Below are 20001 nucleotides of genomic sequence, written 5' to 3' on the forward strand. Positions count from 1 at the left end.
AAGCAATTTTTGACTTATAGAGGTCTAAGTGCTAATGATAGTTTTTAATGGCCCAGCATCAAAGAATTCTAACTACTTATCTCTAAACCATATATTTTAAATAAGGATCTAATTAAAAATTGAATGATAAAATAATTTCAAAACAAGCAGACCCGAGTGGTTTACATTCAAATTTTTTTTAAACATAACTAAAAAAACTCTTTAAAATTGTAAAAACTCAATGTTAACAGATTAACAGTTAAATATACAAGATATAAATAGAGTTTTGCTAAACGTTTTATTGAGATGTATTGTTTGGATCGATTATATACTTTTAAACAACAAATAAAAATTAAGACTCATTTAAAACAATTTAAGACCAACAAGACATTTCAGTTTCAGTTTCAGATTTCAGTTAATTTAAGACTTGTTAATACTTTAAGATCCCACAGACATTTTGCAATGAAATAAGGTGCTTTACTTATACACCTATACATATTTTTGTGGTAACATGCAAAAAAAATATATATATATGGCTTTGCAGTCTGAACCTGTGTTAGGGGACGGGCTGGCCTCCTGCCGGCTCTCTGAAATACTGCTCATGCTGCCTGAGGAGTTTGCTGCGCTCATCAGGGTTTGCTGCTGCTGCTGCTGGTCCTCCTGCTTCTCCTCCATGTTCCCCATGAGAGCCTTCCTGATGATGTCCTCCAGACCCAGATTACTGGCTGGATCACTGAACGAGTGGTTTCTAGGGTTTACACTGCCTGTACAGAGGAACACAGACACACACAGAGGAAACATTAAGAATGACTTGAGCAACATTTAAGCTTGAAAAAAGAAATGAAAAAGAAATAAAAAAAAAGATTTTTCTCACTTGATGTTGTTACTGCTGGGAGATTGAAGATTTCTGTGCCTGGCTGAGCATTACCTGTTCAGATAAAGAGCAAATGAGAGGTAAAATTTGATGCTAATTTGATGCTATGTCCTGTTGCAATGACAGGGGGAAATATGTGGGAAAAATCTTAAACATGAGCTCAGCATTTTTTTTTTAGCAAATATTACTTAATGTCAGTAGATCCTTAAGGAAATGGGTTTGCATTTTAACTCACCGACTTCTGCTTTGCGACAAATCTCCTGCTTTTTGGACATAACCATAGGAGATGTGCTCTCCAGTTTGGTGAAGAACGAGGGCAGATAAATGCCACTGCCTGGGGAGCGTGAGTCAGTCCTGAAAAACAAAGTTCAGATGTCACACAGTGAAACACAGGGATGAAAATATGGGCAGCACAAAACAACACTAAAGACAATAAACAGACAACTGTACAGGGATTCAGAAAGTAAAGAAAAATGGATTAAATCTTTATTATTCAAAACAAAGCCTAAAAATGATATGGAAATAAATATGGCACAAATCAAGGCTCAAGTAAACCTTAAATATACTTTGGATTACACAGGTTTGTTTGGGAATTTGTTGTCAACATTCTGCTTTTCTAACTAGAGGTATACTGTGTTTGTAGCCTTAGCATGCTTTTTGAATTGTTCTCACACTATTGAAATGATCTACAAAAATGAATAAAGCAGTTGTTTCAGAAATGAAAGCATAACAATAACCACTATACTGAAAAAGGCAAGAACAGCTGAAACAACTGAACAACAATAAATCTCAAGTTTAAATAAGCATAAAAAGACATTTACATTATGCTCGGAGAGAAAACTTGCAGACACTCAAATTAAGTATCAGCATGTTTGCATAAATAAATAAATAATAATTTAGATTAAAGTAAGTTCAGCGAGACTGTGATTTTGTACCTCTGTTCAGGAAGATCCTGCTCTCGTCTTTGACTCTGCAGCACACTGGCCTCCTGTTTATCCATCCCAGAATAACCCTGAGGAGGAGAGATGGGCTCATAGCTCTCCAGTCCTCGACCTCGATCAGGAGACCTGCCTGGCCTGAAATGAAACCGGTGAAGGAGAGGTTTTTTTAGTGTGGAAAAAAACATTGCTTGCACTTTGGAAACATTTTCACATCTGACCAAGGACTTTCAGATGAGGTTTCATAGATTACTTAAAGCCTCTGCTTGTATAAAGTAAGACATTTATCGTTGGCAGTTTACAAAACTTACTGTCACAGTAAAACACATATTAAGTACACCTAATGCAGGCAATTCTAAAACAATGATATTTAGGCATTGCATTCATTTGTCTTAAAGCAAAGTTTGACTGAGTGCGAACAAAGGTTCTATTAGTTTTGGACTTTTCACTAGTTTTATTTTTAACTTCGTTTTGAATTTTTTTGAGATTTACTAGTTTTTATATTTTGAAATTACTTAGTTTTTTAAAGTAGTTTCAGTATTAGTTTTTTTATGTAAATTTGTATATTTGTTAGGTGTGAAGGGAAGTTCGATCTTTAACATGAACTGGATCATTTGTTGCAATGTTCCAAAGTTTGCACTCAACATACCAAAAATAATTGGTCAGCAATTATAATTTCAGTCAGTTAAAACATCACCATGATCTGAAAAGTTTCTTTCAAGTAAGTTTTGCAAGCATGATTGACTTATTTAAATTCCATTACGACTTTCTGTTATGAAATTAACTTGCGTTTCGCCATATCTTCTCATTTAAGACTTAGGTTTACCCGCACTGCAGTTGTTCAAGTTTAGTTCAGTCACAGCAGGATGTACTGTTTGAGTTCGGTTTACTGAATAATGCATGCACAGTATTATTGGTTCACCGCTTCTCAAATGAGTAAATTCAAATCAGTTTACTGTTCTAGAACTGAACAACTCGATATATAAATTGGTCTATTTTGAGTCAGAAAATCAGCCATGTAAAACGTTAGGGTTTTTGCTTTAATTTTAATAAGTTTTGTATGTACACAATAGTTTCAGTTGTTTCTATTTTTTTTACTCTCGTTTTTTTCATTTTAGTTAACAAAAATGTTTTTAAATTATAGTTTTTGTTTTTAGTTCATTTTCATCAACTATACCCTTGTTGTGAACACCCATTTTTTATATATTTTCTTGTTACGTCAAAGCTACATTTTCAGCACCTTTCACTCCAGTTTTCAGTGTTTTGATCATTCATAAATCATTGTACTTATTCCTGCAAAACATCTTTTATCATCAATGTAGGAAAACGTGCTGTTCATTATTTTTCTGGACATCATGATTTTCCAAATTCTTTCAAAATTCTAATAAGTTAGATTTTTTAAAGGAGCAACATGTCTTTCAAATCTATTATTGCAGTATAAAATAACACAAACATGACAACTTTATCATCATTTACTAAATTTACGCTACACTTGTTTTAAACATTCTTGTGTTTCTTCATTGATTAAATCACTAAAGATATAGAGGTAAGAACGTTGAAAACCATTAGCCAATGACTTCTACAGTATTTTCATTAATTTGCTACTGGTTTTCCAGTAAAATAACTATTTTACCTTTTGAAAGTTTAGTGGCTAATTCTTAAAGTTCAGCCGTAGAAAAATTTACTTTTGCCCCTAAACCCAACCATCATTGAGGATAAGCAAAGCGTACTAAATTGTACAAATGAGATCATACAACTTCATATGAATGAGCCACTAGATCAAAATGTTACATATTGTGGTGAGATTGTGTTTGGTTTTCAGCATTCTTTAAAATCTTTCTGTTTTCAACAGATGTAAGAAACTCATTGAGGATTGGAATCCATTAAGTGTGCACACCTCATTGTTTTTGGGCCAATTATCCCTTTAAATGTTTTTACAAACAGTGCATTTTTACCTGGCTCTTGATTTATCGGAAGAGTTTTCAGGAGATACTCTTGCTGGTCTCTGATGGTGAGCAGAAGTTGGGTTTTCTGGGCTGTAGCGGTTCAGGGCTTTTACTCGACCCACACCACCTCCAACACCAGAGCTCTGGAATGTGGAGGAGAGCGAGGAAGAGGAGGAAGGCAGTGAAGTGGACGATGGGGGAGTGTCCTGGCTCTTGGCAAAGTCCTGGGTAATGATATGCTGCGAGAGAGAGATGAGGGAATTAGAGGAAGCAGGATCTGTGATAAAGCATCAGGAGTTTGAGTGTGTCTTACCGAAATGTGGTCAGCGAGGGTCATGATGCGGTGTGTTTTTGGGACAGAGCCATAACTGTCTGATTGTGAGGAGGGGGGCGGCTGGGGTGCAGATGGTCCTGAATCCCCGGGCTGTCTGTACCGGCCAAATGACATTACTGCAAAATAAAAGATCAGGTAAAAAAATTATTACACTATGGTAAATCTGTCTAGGCTTTTTCAATGCAAAAAACATCTGAGAAAAAGCGCTAGCTTATTTATATTTACAGTGCTTCCCACACATAGACTTTACTTGGGCAGATCACCCAGGTATATTAAGGCTGCCCAATCATATTAGATTTTTTTGACCAATATTATTATCCTTTAAAACTTTTTTGTATTTGGCTGACATAACTAAACATCAGCGTTCGATTAACCAGTGGAAAATCTTCTCTCGCCCTACAAATTTCGCACTGTTCATTGCGTGTGCAGGAGAACTGTCAACAACACTTCCTCATACAGTCTCATGTACTCAAAGAGATTGGCAGACTTTTTGAGGTTTAAAAATGCATCCGGTCGGTGTTTCTAATGCCAAGTTCAGACTGCATGATTTTAGCCCCGATTTTGACTCACCGACAGGTTTTGAGGATTGCCGAAAAATGCCTGAAATCACAGGCAAATCGGTGCTCTGTCACGCGAGTAATAATCACACAAAATGTACCATCAAAGACATGATCTGAGAGAATCGCCGATGAGTCGCAGATGCCCGTGAGATATTTGGCATGCTAAATATCTGGAGCTGTCGGCGATTCAAATCATACCATGTGAAATATGTTTCGACTGAAAATAACATCGGCAATTACCTACAGCCAATGAGAGAGCAGAATCCACTAGCGTGGGTACCTGCAGGTCAGCAGGAGATTAAGGGATAAGTTAAACGTGCTCATTTAAGGTTATTTGGACCCAAAAAATGGACAAAAACTAGTGTAAATTTGGCAGGAGCATCCGTGTCTGTTGTATGTGTCATGTGAGTAATAACAAAACCAGGTAAAAAAAAAAAAGCTTTATCCTATTTAATTTCTAATTCCCTTCAAACCAAAGTGAGCAAATATGTACATTTTCTACACCACTAAAGGATTTTTTCTCATTATGCAGTAAATAACAAAAGGTAAACTACGTGTTTTTGGTTGTGAGACGTAGTTTGAACAAAGTTGTAGGCGATTCTTCCTATAAAGTCATGCAGCATAAAACCCCCTGTCACTGATCTATCTTGCAGTGTAAACAAAGCAGCGACAAAACGCTAGCCCAGATAGTCATGCAGTATAAAACATCTTTGACAAAAGATGAGGACTTTGAAAATCATGCCGTCTGAACTCGCCATAAAATCTCCTAAAATGTCAGTGAGTCAATATTTGCTTTCGCTTTCTAAAGCGAGAATAGATTCTTTAATCTAAACAACTCAGAAAAACTTTACCTTTTACTCTGAGAGGATGAAATGACTGGTCTAAACTGGCTGCAAAATGTATGTACATTATTAGAAAAGGTCAGTTAACTCATTTGCCATTTTTACTCATTTTCAACACATATTTATATAATATACACTTTTAATTCTAATTATTACTAAATATCCATTTTAGAGATACTGTCTGTTTTTGTTCTTTTTTTCTGTAATTTCTTTCTCATTTGCTGTATATGTTATTCATTGATGATGTTGATATATTGCATATTTTATACATATCTAAAATGCTTTGGCAATACTGTGCTAAATGTCATGCCAATGAAGCAACCTGAACTTGAGGGAGGGAGAAATAGAGAGAAAGAGTGCAGCTGTGTGCAGATGACTCCTAAATAGCATAGAAAAAAGAGAAATAGTGGACACCAGCCTTTTTTAAAACTTTAAGAAGAGAAATGGTGTAAAACAGTGTAATAAATAAAAGTATTGTTTAAAATCACATTACTTTTGTCACATGTAGTTAACCATTTATTTTAGTATATTATATTTTTAGCATAGTATATTTTAAACCAAAGGGAAGCACTGTTTTTATAATGAAAACATATATTTTATGTTATTCCACTTTATATTTTTAGCCACTTCAAACATTAAGCTGTTTTCTTGAGCACCAGATCAGCACATTACAGTGATTTCTGAAAGATCATGTGACGCTGAACCCTGAAGTAATGCTTTCTAAACATAAAAGGCTGCTAAAAGTATTTTTAAATAACTAGATATTTTTACTGGACTCAAACTATTATACTAAATGTAAATATTTCCCACGTTGTAATACAATGGCTTTAAAGAGAAATGCAACATGTCTTTTTATTTTTATCTTTACAGGACATGAATGTTTCTGTTTGTGGGTTTGGTTTTTCACCTGTGGGCAGCTGAGAGCTTTTTTCAGATGGGAAGGATCCTTCGCTCTTGTCTTCTCTCAGGGCTGGAGAGTTCGCTGGGCTGATCACCTCAATTCCTCCCTGAGCATCATAACGGCTGGATGACACTGAACGAAAGGTACACATGCTGTTATAGTCTCAAGAGCAAATAAAGTCTGGTTTGTTATGAGAGAATGTGTGTCAACTACACCTTTAGCACACAGTCTATAACCTGTCTCAACATAAATAAAACACAAACTTGGTAGCAGCAGCGCTCAACAGAGAAACAAGATGATTGTGATACCACCATTTACAAAAAGAGCAGAAAACACCAAAAGCCACATACTGGAAGTTGAAGATAACACACCCATGTTATAAATAAATTAAATTGTTCAGATCTACAGACCTGTGTATTTGGGCAGGAAAAAAAACAATAAAGAACAAAATCTAAGCAGACACACCAGGAGTTGGCTTCAAAACAGCTTTTAGCAGTCTGTAAAGTAAGTGACTAAGGCAAGAACAAATTTCATTCCCCCAGTAAGAACTACAACCTCCATAATGGAATTTACTCCTTCAAATCTGAGGTCAGGGTTTTATGGATGTTGTCGGTCTCACTTCTAGCTAGGTCAAAGTTCGCACTTTCTAGGTTTTCTAATACTATTAGGCCCAACGGCCTGAATGACACCGGTCATCCCATTAGGTGTCCTGTTAATGCCTTCTGTTAGTAAATCCTTAAGCTCATGCCTTGTCCTGAAGAGGTCTAATTTCTTGAATGACCCTTTGCATATAAACATTTGTGAAAGGTTTGTGGCACTACAACCAACACAATCTTTGATAAGATAACATATCTAGCTTATGGCAAACTTGCTGATTACCTCTTATTGCTTTTTAGTAACACTTTGGGTCTGTAAGGGTCTGAGTTATTTGTTGTTGTTTTAAGCAAAATATAACTGAAATTTTGCACAATGCATTACGTTTATTAAAAGATTTATATATATTATATATGTATTAACATATTAACATTACAGCACAATACAGTGATTTCTGAAAGACATGTAACACTGAAGACTGAAGTAATGCTTTCTAAACATAAAAGGCTGCTAAAATTGTCATCAAATAACTAGATATTTCTTACTGGACTCAAACATTTGAACTATGTTGAGGTGTGAACTGTACAGTGTGACAAGCAGATTATAATCATCTATACATGACATTCGGTGGTGAAAAGGTACAGCAGGTACATGCAGTGCGAGTAAAAGTATCTGCTGTAAATATTACTTTTAGACCTTTTAAAAGTACTTAAAAGTAGTGAGTATTGAGTATAACGATGTGAATGGCTCATGCGTGTACATGCAATTTGTGTATGGATGTGTAAACGTAACACTCTGTAGTGCATTTAGCTAATGTTAAAGGGCATTTGGTGGTTTCAGTCCTCATACAGTAAACACCCATCTTCTCATCAGTGACATGCAGTCTTTAAAGTCTCTCAATGATTGCGTGTAAAGATTTAAGACATCTTGCACACTTTTAATGTTTCCAAACTGATTGTTGCATTTATGAGGTGCAAATTTCTTGCGGTTGTTCAGTATGATGCACTTTACTTTCTTTAATTGGATAAGAATCAAAAGACTGATTAATCTACTTTAGCCAATCTTCATAGACAAAAAAAAAAAAGTAGTGACTGCAGGTTGAAGAAAAGTAGTGGAGTAAAAGTACTAATCCTGCACTAAAAATGTACTCAAGGGAAAGTAAAAGTACACATTTTAAAACTACTTAGTAAATAATTTCTGATAAAAACTACTCAGTTACAGTAGTTTGAGAATGTGTAATTTGTTACTTTACACCACTGATGACATTAGATAAGAATGAATCAAAGTGTTTCTGACGACACTCACTGCTGCTAGAGGAGTCGGAGCTCTGTGAGCCTCTCTCTCGGGAGTCTTTATCTGGGGCGATCTGCCGTGTGATGATGACGTCAATGAAGTTTGCAGCTGTTATGGTGGTCTTTCCATGTGTGCGCAGCTCCTCCTCCATGCGTGATTTTGTGGGTGGGGCTTTCTCTTTGCTCCCTGCGGCTCCTCCACCCTCAGCATACACTGATTGGGAAGGTTTTCCGCCAGGAAGTGACATGTCTCCATATGGCGACTGCATGGAACGGCGCTCCAGCTCCTGTGGCTCCTGTGCTGCCCGGCGTGATGACATCACCTCATCATCTCGCGAGCTACTGTTACTGTGCTTGCCATCCTTGACTTTTGCTACATCCATCTGCGGTGCTGCAGCGGCAGCATCCACCAAGGCGGCGAGGGCATCAGCAGCGTTGTTGTATCGGGAGTTTGCTTGAGCTGCAGCTGCTTGTGACGGCATTGGCCTGGACAAACAGAAGTAAACATTTCATTACACCAGAACTAATTTAAACATCTACGAATTAAAAAAGGCTAAATATTGTTTAAAAATCAGCAGAGTGCCCTACAAACTTTTTATGAGTAGGGCTGGGTCGGTAAATGATATTACATGAAGTCACGATAAAATATGTGTCAATACCAATAAGCTCTAGACTTTATATTGATTTAAGAGCCAATCACACAGCAGAAATGTACAGCAATTGGGAATCTAAGTGTGTTGATACTAGAGATGCACCGAATTATTAGCCACCAAAAATTATTGGCCTCTGAAAACAGGTTACGCTATTTAATGGAGCCTCTAATTTTTGTGGAAGTAATCTGGGTAATCTGGAAGCATTAAAAACTGAGATAGAAATATATATTGTTATCGTTCAATATGGAAAAGAATGAAATGAGATTGCATTTTGGCCATATCTCTATATTTGTGAGTGTTGAAGACTGGCCATTTTGGGTTAAAACTATTGGTCCCCCTACACCACCTTTATAATTAGTGCTGGAAACCACCTGAACCCACCTTCAACACAGCTTAATCAATATGCAAATGAGAATCAAATGTAAATGACCCTTCGCTAAGCCACACCCAAAAACCGCCACAGACCAATCATGCTTTAGCAACCGTAGCTATGCGTGGGAGGTCTGCCAGCGTTGTGCATATGGATTGTGCAAATCTGACACCGGTATTCTAAAAGTTTGAATGAAAACCTAAAACCCAAGGGGGAAAATGCCAGCGTGGATCAAGCTGTGTGAGGGGCATTAAAAGCAGCACAATCCAGTCACATGTCCTTTAATTTCAAGCTCTGAATATTTGGATAACATATCAACTAAACAAAGCAGAGATATGATCACAAACTAAGCACTTGTGATCAATATACTTCACCCGCTGCTTTTTTCAGTCATTTACATCCCTTATGTCCTTTACATCCAAACTTGCTTTTTTCATACTTTTATTTAACAGGTCAAGTATAATTTTCATAAATGATTAGCATATTACTCACATGAGCGGGGTAATGACGCTTTTGGAGTTAGTGCCCTGAAAGATGCTCGGCCGCTGCTGGAGGACACCTTCCTGTGCCCTTACAGATGGAGAGGTGGAGCGCAGGAAACTACGGCTGCCTGGTCGAACAGGCTGCTCGGGACCTGAAAGAAAAAAGTGTCATGTCTTGAAAATGCTGGAAGAAATGAGTAGTTTAACTATTGTTACACCTGTTGAATAATCTTACCCCCACGCATATATTCTACTGCTGCACGCTCCCGTTCTCTCTGCTCTCTTTCTCGCTCTCTTTCCCTTTCCCTCTCGCGCTCCTTTTCTCTCTGAGTCTCCCGCTCCACTATGGCTGCAGCGGCACTGTGATGAGCCGGATGTCCTGCAGGGAGCGAAGAACAGGCAACACACAAAAACAAACAGTGTGGAGTTACAAGCAAACCAGCTCATTTCACTTGCTGTAGTTTGACAGGGCCAGCTGACAGATTCACAGTAAACCTCAAGCATTAATCTATTCATGGTGCCATTCTTGTTAACACACATTAGCAATTTTGATTTGACCCCTTTTGCACAAATGGTGCTGGTTCATGCGAGTGGGAGAAACTGCAAGCTGCATAGTCTTGGTTTAGTCCAAAAAAATATATAAAAAAAATAAAAAATAAAAATGTTTCCTTAATGCATACACAAAACTACCACAACATTAAAACCAATAAAATGCTACGTTACTTGGCAAGGGGATGTCTGTCAACTTCACATTGCCATATCAGGATCACTTAGTGCTTAGTTGGTGTTAATAAAACAATCTAGCATTAAGGAGCTCTGTTTCCCTGGATACATATTTTTTCTGAATAACTCTGAAAAACTGCCATTATCCTCCACTAACAGGTGCAATTGTCAGTTACTTGGGAAGCTTTACAAAATATCACAAATAATTTTTCATTATTTCATGTCAACAACATTTAACAAATAAAAACAAACGAAAGGTAGCTCTATGCATGGTGTGAATCACCCCTCACGTTAAAATACAATGTTTCACTACGTAAGAGAATCATCACACTCTTTTCCTATTGTCTCTTTAGTTTCACAAGTAAAATCCTAAATTGACCATTAGAAAAAAGGTTTTTTGTTGCAGAAATTTCTCAGAAAAGGTGGTTTATGCACCAGCACCTTCATAAAGGGGTAACCAATGTACTCTAAACAGGAACAAAGCAAATTATCAAACAAAACACAGATAAAGATGAAAAAACACCAACTGACACCAAAAGATCAGCACAGTTACTGATTATGCAACAAAACAGTGAGACAGACTAAAACACAGGAGCCACCAAACACCATTCAAAAAATGTGTTAGCACAGAGTGCACAGCATTTACTCACTGTAATTCACCTCCACTCTCTGTGTGAGCAGACATTTAGACTGTTAAAGTTTACTCACCTCCAGATCACCTGCACTCCCAGGACGAGCTTTACACTACTGAACCCAATAATGTTTCAGATGCTTACTCATGTGGGCAGGTGCAGGCAAGATCTCAGGAGCAAAAGAGGGGTAAGGGGGGGTACTAACGGCAAACCAGGGATGCTTTGACGCTTTTTAAACTTTGAACAACACCTTTATATTTCTACGTTTATCTTAAGCTACGATCCGGTATAAGCTTCATCTAACTCCTCAAAAAGGATCAGTATGTTTGAAATCCTAACTGAACCGTATGTGCATTTATTGACCCATTCATCACAAGAACCATTTGTTTGTGAATCTGACTGAACCTTTTTTTTTTTTTGCTAGCAGCCAGTGAAAACAAAGCAGTATAAAGCAGAAAAATCACGTTGCCAGATACTGTTTACAGAAAACTACTAAAATGCCAAACCACAACTCTATATTTTTACACTTTTCCTTAAAATAATTAAATGAATGATAAAATTAAATAATTGCAAAAACTATAAAAAAATATTGCCCTAAATTTCTGATGTAAAGTACAGGCAACATTATCTGGCAACATGTGCTGAAAACGCAGCCAATGTAAATGATACTAAGCAGCACTGGAGAATGAATCACCAAATAAGGAAGGGAGAAAGTCATACATCTGCCGTTGTGTTATCTCTGAATCTGGTCTGTCTCATGTAGTTCAAAAAGTCATCACTCACGTGCTGGTCTAAGGACTGTGCAAACGCAGTTGCTTTTTACATTCAGGTGCAAAACTGGTCACACTCGTCTAATGTTATCTCAGAACGGATTTCCTTTTAATAACTTGTGATCCAAGTGAGCTTTTGTCAGGTTTTAAGACCTGTCAATGCCTCTAGTATTATAGTTTGTAGGTTTGTGATCAGTAGAATTAATTCTAGACTAGCTCATCAATTAGATAAAATGTGCTTTCTTTTGCTGTGACGCACTGCCATCATAGTTGTGCAAGTAAAGAGCTGTAGTTAGTTTGAGGTAGAAGAAAGCATCTCAATTAGAACAGTACAACTGATCTCAGAGCAGCAGCGAAGGGCAAGTTTCTCAAGCACCACCACCAGGACTCGAAGGGGAAGTTCAGGTGTTGGATAGGAGAGGAGGGGTGGGATCCTCACCTGGAGATATGGAGGCAGGGTTGAATGCCCTAGGAGGGAAAGGGGTCTGAGGTCCAGGGATGTAGGTGATGCGGTCCAGGGAGGGGGAACCTGTGCCCCCAGGGTGAGGTAACAGGATGGTAGGTGGCATCTGGGCTAGATCAATTATTCCTTTTACAGACAGAAGCAAAGGGCCAGAGGGTGAGCATCCACAACCAATCAGCTTCAAACTTAATTAAAGAGCCAACACCCTCTACTAATCTTCTAGAAACGTCTAATGGCTAACAGAAGAGTATAATTTTTTTTTTAAAGATTCAATCAGCTTATTTATTATTTCATATTAGAGTTCAATTACCACAAAATAAAACAGGCCAGGGCTGAAAGCTGGTTCCCACAAATAAATAGAATCACAACATAGGGGCATTTGGAATAGTGTATACACAATGTCTTAAAAACAGACATTAAAATGCTTTTCAGAAAATGACTTAAAACACTGTATAATGCATGTCAGGACAGTAACTGGTAAACAATCACTATGCGTGAAGTTTGACTATAGGCTATAAGCGGATACTCATAACCTGTTTTTAAAAAACTCAAGTATTTGTAGTTTACACAAAGGCATCTTTTTTATTTGAAAATGGTTTATGCTGACAGTTAGAGTAAATGACCTTTTAGACAGCAGAGCCCGCTAAGGGTCTGAGCCTGAGGTCAAACTCTTTCAGATAAACTGTCCGTTTACACAACGTTTTTGGCTAAAGACTGAACCTATTTGTCATTTATCTGTTTGTAAAAACTCGTCTACATAGTAAATGATTAGGGAGGTGTAGGTTAAAGGCAAACGCAAAGAAACAGAAAACAATGTTGTGGTACATGGTTAGCATGCAGTAATGTTGCTCAAATGTTTGCTAATTTGTCCTCAGCAAAATGTGGATACTTTACATTACAAACAGCAGAGACATATCTTACACACACAGCTAATTGGGGATGTAACGATTCACCTGGCTCACGATACTAATCTTCACAATTCACAAATGTTTAACAAAATTTTCTGAAACAAATTTGAGGTGAAGAGCCCTTTCATTTTTTTCTTAAATGCTGCACAATTTGCAAAATAATAAATTTTCTGCCATAAACAAATTGCTATTTAAAAAAAAAAAAAATAATAATAAAACTTGAGAAAACTCATTAACATAAACTAAAACTGTGACAGTGCTGAGATTTTACATTTTTAAAAGAATTGTCTGCGTATCTCTGTTTTCTGGCATAAGCAGAGGTCATTTACAACTTCCTCTGCTGGAAAAAAAACTGGGGACTGAGATGGCTGATGTGGAGAGGAAAGCCTTTTCTTAACCAGAGAGAAGTGTGTACAGAGGTGGTCAATAGATAATCTTCAACATTTTAAATATTTAATAATAATAAGCAAATTATTAAAATATGCATACAGTAATTTAACAAAGGTGAGGATAAAAATAATCTAATACCTGCTTCTGTAACAGCAGGACTTTCTCTTTCAGTCTGAAAAACATCTTCACACTTTCACTATATAAAAGTTATGCACTGTGTGATCTCCGTATCACTCGTCAGAGCAAGCGGAACAGCAAATCATACGGCCTGCGTGGTTTTTGGCTTACAAATAGTTTTTTTGCGTATTGACCACTGTGACAGTAGTTTTTCCACTGTGCTGATGGTTTATGTTCATCATATTCTTTCTTCTGTTAGTGTATGTAAATGTCTTTTTGCAGTTTGTCTGGCAAACTTCACTGCTGTGATTTTACACTGCTGCCCCACTTCTTGCTTGCCACTGATGTGCAGGTAAAGCAAGTTTGCGCCCCCTCTGTTAAACAAATGTATTGTGATTCATTCAACATTTCAACTGGCTTGAATTGTCACATATTTTTATCAATTTTCAAATGATTCACAGTGAATCCCGACAACTAATTCTACATGCACACCTAAACAGGTGTGTCAACGACACCGTGTTGTCATTGCCTTCATGTACCATTTACCAACAAGGTGACAGCGCCACATACTGGCAATGTTGTTGTGTAAACGTAGCCTAAATCATGCTCTTGCTTTAAAGCCATCCTTTCATTTGTGTAACATTATGTCTTCTAAGACCTAGGTTAATTTGCCCAGTAAAATGAATGATGTTACTTGAGTTACAATGGGGTGAAGAGTGATCTTGCAACAAACAAACAAACAAACAACAAAACCTGCAGGCCTCTTTAAAGACAGGTATCATGGACATGTGAGAAACAGCCCCAGCCCTGGATTTAAAATAGTTTTGAACTCTGTGAATTGACACAATTTGCTTTAGGGTCATTTGCTTCTGGTGGTCTGGAAAAGGTTGCCACTAGTTCACACAAACACGGTATCCAAACACCACATTCTTTCTTTGATCCTTTCATACACTTTTACAAACATACACACACACACACTCATTCTCGAACAATCATGCCCCTTACCTCTAGGTGGCGGGTACGGGATGGCAATAGACTGTTCACGTGGCGATAGTCCCCTTGCGAGATCAGGCCGTGGTATGACCTGCATCTGTTGTGACGTGATGTAATCGTTTAGGATGGTTTGCCGAGTGTTTTCCATGGTATACAGCTGGTAAGTGTTGGGGTATCCAGTTGGCGATGGTTGCCGTGGGAACATATACGCTGCTGCGATATACAGAGGAAAAACAACAATGAGAGGTGAAAAGACAGCTGTTCTTGTCTTGACGTCAATAGTGCAGGTTTGCCACAGTAGTGGAGAGTCAACCAGGAAGTGCCATTATCAAATGCATGAAAAACCAAAACATGATGTTTACAAATGAGACAGAAGTAGTGCTTTTAGAGAGAGTCATTATTCAGAGCATCAATCAATTTTGTGCATGACGCATGAACTGTTTTTCCTGCAGGCCTGTTTGAACAGAACTAATTCATAATTCACAAATTTTCCAGACCCAGGCAAAGAGTACCCACTTGTGTTTGCTGAGGCTAATTAAAGAGATATTTCATCCACAAATAAACATGTACAAGAGCTGCTATTCTGTTCACACAGGACTACTACTACATTATTACCACAGCTTCACAGAATGATCAAGGGCACAAGGTTTCTCACTAGGCATGGGATGATAACCAAGGTATACCGTGGTTAGTAAAAATCAAGATGAATCGCCAGCATTTTCTGCTATACCATTACAAAGATAAGTGTAAGATTTTTTTTATGTTTTTTTTAAATTTTTTTTAAGGACAACAGTATCTCCGGCATAAAAGATCTCCAAAGATGCCATTTTAAATTTTGTAAGGAAATCAGTGTTTTTAAAGCTAGTAAAGACCATTTGAGTTATTCAGCCTGGCATGTTTACTGTTACAAAATATTATAAATGTTTCTAAAAATAAAATCTATTGTGTTCAAAGGGAAAAAAGCTTTAGGTTTTTATGCAGACATTTAAAAAGAATATATTTTAGAGCAGTAATCACAATACCATGAAACCATGATAGTTTTATTCATGGTTATCTTACTGTCAGAATATAATACTGGCCTATGCCTATTCCTGACACCATGATGCATGCATCGGCAGAAACATCAAGCTGATGCTGTTTCTTTTTTTGTTTTTAACAAAGGTTCCAGCATCCAGAACAACAAGTACCATTTTAATGAACAACATAAAACAAATATTCTCCCTCTTGGTTTTAATCTAACAGTGTAAGCATGCACACACGCCATTATCATACAGCATTGTGTGAATGTAAGGTCATGCTCGAGGCTGCTCTGAATGCTTTCAAGTTGTTCTTAACCTCAATGTCAGTGATTTTGTAGGATTTTAAATGAGTGTCTGCAAAAAATCAAATCAACCACAGTTACCAAATAAGGTCTCTTTGCATTAGGGCTGGGGAATTAATTGGCAAGTAATCGAAATCGACATTCAGAATCTATAATAGTTTTAATTTTTTCAGTTTGATTTTTTTTTCAATTACTTTCCTAACCGTGTGTGGAGTGAAGTGACCCCGCTCTGTTAAGGCTAGTTTATACTTCTGCGTCAAGCACACACATATAGTCCACCACAGCCTTCATGCTGTTGCATGACTGGACGGCTAGATAGCGTGATATTTAATAAATAATCGTAGATAGTGTGTGTTTCCTTCAATTATTTTAGCAAAGCACCCTTCATTCAAAAATCTCTCGCTTGTAATATGTGTGCACATTTAATGTGCAAAACTTGTCAGTGCACTATAAGGGGGCAAAAAAATTAAATAAACAGATAAAATAATTGTTCATTTATCGTAATTGAGATAAAAATCGCCAAAACACTCCTCCATACTCTGCACAACCTTTTCTTTCTTTACAGACATTCATCACTCTTGTGAAACACAACATTGCCAATTTGTGTGCCAAAACAATAATGGAGAGACAATTTGATTGTACTAAAGTTTTTGTTAAAGAGAATATTGTAATAGTAACATAACACTGTAACTACCACAACAATATTTTACTTTTATGAAATCTAGATAAAAATACCAACAGAATCTAAAAGAGAATAATCAACATCTGGAAAGATCCTATAATGCCTTAAATTACCTGGGTCCAGGACTCTGTGGTGGAAGGCGATGGTGGGGTCCAGGTGTGGCGGCAGGTGAGTCCGGTAGACCTCTCCAGGTACCACAGGTCTGTGGTGAGGGTCAAATGGGCTGTGAGAGCCAAGAGGGTCAGCTCCAGACACAGGCGATTTGGCAGGAACACTATCCCTCTGGGTGGGGGTCAGTGCACTCTTCCTTTCATGAGAAACTGGTTTACCTGTGGTTATACTTCCTGTTTGAAAAGGAAAAAAAGCGGTATAATGAGCCATAAAGTTGACAGGTAGACTTTAAGATAACAATCTACGATTGACAGTAAGTGGAGCAACTGTTTGGTAGTGGTAAGGTAAAAACAGATGAATAAAGAGAGCAGTCATACCCTCTTGCCCTCGCAGCAAGGGAGATCCTCTGGGTATGGAGGTGCTACTGTATGTAGGTGTTCTCCGTGCATTGCTGTCATCATACATGCCTGGACTGAGCTGAGCCTTTCCTGCCTCTGCATGAGTGGAGCGCAGGACAGATGTGGAGTTTACTACAGAAGTGTGCCGGACACGCTCAGACGCCTTTGCATCCTCATACTTGGCCCTCTCACGCTCGGCTGCCTCGATGGCAGAGTGTGAGATCTTTACTGGGCTTGTGATTAGAGATTTAACATTGTGCTTAATGGCAGATGGGTTCACAGCACTGCCCTCGTACTTCAGGGGAATACCCTGCACAGAAGTAGAGAAACGATGCAAAATTAACAGTTTAAAAGCATATATAGTTTCCTTTTGACTGATCCAAATTTGATATACACTACGTCAAATTTTTTTTTAGTAAAAAAAAAAAAGGAATGATTCTGTTCATCAAGGCAGCATTTATTAAATGTAAAACAAAATTGTTAAATACTTATTTATTATATATTTATTATTACTTATTGTATGTAGTTTTAAATTAAATTATTTCACCAGACATTATTGCTTTTATTACTATTACAAATAATAATAATAATAAAACTAATAATAGGCGACGCGGTGGCACAGAGGATAGCATGTTCACCTTACAGCAAAAAGTTTGCTGGTTTGAAGCTCGGCTGGGTCAGTTGGCGTTTGTGTGTGGAGTTTGCATGTTCTCCCCGTGTTTGCGTGCGTCCACTGCGCAAAACATATGCTAGATATGTTGGAAGTTAATTCCGCTGTGGCGACCCCTGATTAACAAAGGGACTAATCCGAAAAGAAAATTAATGAATGAATAAATAATTATAATAATAATAATAATTATTTGTATTAGATATATTATAATAGTTAATATTAGAGGGACTTCTGAAGGATCATGTGACTGAAGAATGGATTATTGAAGCTGAAAATTAATCTTTAAAATTACTGGAATAAATTATTAAACTAAATGATAAACAACTTTTGAACAGTTATTTAATAGTGCAATAATATTTCACAATTTTACAATTTGTACTGTATTTTGGATGAAATAAATTAAGCCTTTGTGAGCAAGAGAAGCTTATTTTAAAATCAGACTAACCCCAAACTTTTGACCGGTAGTGTAAATGTTACTCAGACAAATCACAGTGCAGAAAATAACAACAACTGTAAAGGTCGTACCTGAGTAATAGACCCTTCTAGAACAGGAGTTTTGCGGCTATCTTGGGTTTCCTTGCGGGGGATTTCATGAATAGAGCGGCCCATTTCCTTTATGGTGTTAACACCTTCATATGGTTTACCCTTTGTTATGCCACCTTCAAAAGAGCGTATGGGCGGACTCTCCCTCTTGATCTGTTTACCATATTTGGAGGCTTCATCATAGACTTCAGTAGAGGCTCTTGGTGTTCCTGAAACAGAGGAAAAACTGAGCATGATGTAGTAGACATTTACTGAGAAACAACATCTTTAAGCAAACTTTTTTCTTTTTAAAAAAAAAATACAATATGCATTTTCAAAATGGGTCCACAAATTACCTTGCATTATGGATCCTGCAAGCATGGGTCGATCCTTCGACTCATGTGGACTTTCCCTCAATGTTCTGCAAATCAAACCTGGCAGACAGAAACAACTCGTGAAAACATTTCTTCCTTGCAAGCATCTTCAACTTTTTTTTGTGCCTCATTATTCTTTTAATTAGAAAGAAAATGAAAATGTGACTAACCTTCATAAGGTGTAGTCTCACGTGGTGTGTGTCCCCGTGATCCCTCCATGATGTCATATGTGCGTTTAAGATCGTGCCCCATACGTGGGCTTCTTGTGCCCTCTCTAGGGTTCTTAATGGCTGTGGGAATTTAAAATAAGAGAGACATATTATTGTAATAATATGAACTAAAATACCAACAGACCATGTCCAAAAGACTCCTGACTAACATCTTGCTGTGGCGCTCTATAAAAATAGCGACTGCCCTTGTCACACTGCTAACAAACATGTAATTTAGCCTTTAAAGTAATGCACATTTTCAAAATCTGTCTCCACTTTCACTGCTGTGAAATGACTAGACCCAGACAACAAAGATAACGATTTTAAAATAAAAGAAAAGCAAAAAAATTAAAATAAATAAATAAATCCTCCATTTTTAGAAATATGCCATGAACAGTCATTAAGGCCTAGGAGCTCTGGTTCTGACCGTCATAGGAAAGGATGTGTCCACTTTTGCCTTCATAGATGACGTGAGCTTTGGAATGAGCTTCTGCTCGACTCTTCTCTGGACTGCTCTGGTCCTCTGTGGCCAGTTTAGCAATAGTGCCCTTTAAAAGTTCTGCTGCTACATTGGACTGAGTCAGTGCAGGAGTGCCCTGGAAAGAGAAAGAGTGTTACTGAAAAACACTTCACAACTATAACTGAAAACTGCACAAAGGCCTACAGGTCTCAGCACTGAGTACACCCCATTTTGAAAATGAACATTTTTATCCATTTCTCAGTGAATATTGGCAATGTATTTTGGTCCTTCTTATCTGCTCTCACTGCTGCAGATCTATGTGCCCTCCAGAAACTTGCGTTCTGTGAATGAACGTCGCCTCTTGGTTCCATCCCAAAAAGGGAAGAAATTACTTTCCCGATCGCTCGCGTTCAATCTGCCCAGTTGGTGGAATGAACTCCCTAACTGCATCAGAACGGCAGAGTCACTCGCTGTTTTCAAGAAACAACTAAAA

The 20001-nt window shown here is 37.5% G+C and overlaps 1 protein-coding gene across 50 annotated transcripts in view; it reads right to left on the bottom strand.

Annotated features, from left to right (window-relative positions):
* Positions 1 to 20001, bottom strand: part of ncor1 (nuclear receptor corepressor 1) — a 114839-nt gene that overhangs the window by 3575 nt on the left and 91263 nt on the right. For 31 of the 50 annotated variants that reach the window (XM_073949966.1, XM_073949964.1, XM_073949960.1 and 28 more), the window contains 18 exon segments: positions 19476 to 19644; positions 19010 to 19129; positions 18822 to 18899; positions 18469 to 18695; positions 17253 to 17583; positions 16878 to 17108; positions 14774 to 14974; positions 12330 to 12479; positions 10001 to 10144; positions 9776 to 9917; positions 8274 to 8746; positions 6381 to 6506; positions 4051 to 4187; positions 3747 to 3976; positions 1789 to 1929; positions 1089 to 1207; positions 854 to 907; positions 531 to 743 (listed from right to left, as the gene is read on the bottom strand). In XM_073949966.1, coding sequence (XP_073806067.1) covers positions 531 to 743; positions 854 to 907; positions 1089 to 1207; positions 1789 to 1929; positions 3747 to 3976; positions 4051 to 4187; positions 6381 to 6506; positions 8274 to 8746; positions 9776 to 9917; positions 10001 to 10144; positions 12330 to 12479; positions 14774 to 14974; positions 16878 to 17108; positions 17253 to 17583; positions 18469 to 18695; positions 18822 to 18899; positions 19010 to 19129; positions 19476 to 19644 — 3286 coding nt within the window. 50 annotated transcript variants of the gene reach the window in all.

Source organism: Danio rerio, chromosome 5 (genome assembly GCF_049306965.1).
Source record: "Danio rerio strain Tuebingen ecotype United States chromosome 5, GRCz12tu, whole genome shotgun sequence".
Lineage (NCBI taxonomy): Eukaryota > Metazoa > Chordata > Actinopteri > Cypriniformes > Danionidae > Danio > Danio rerio.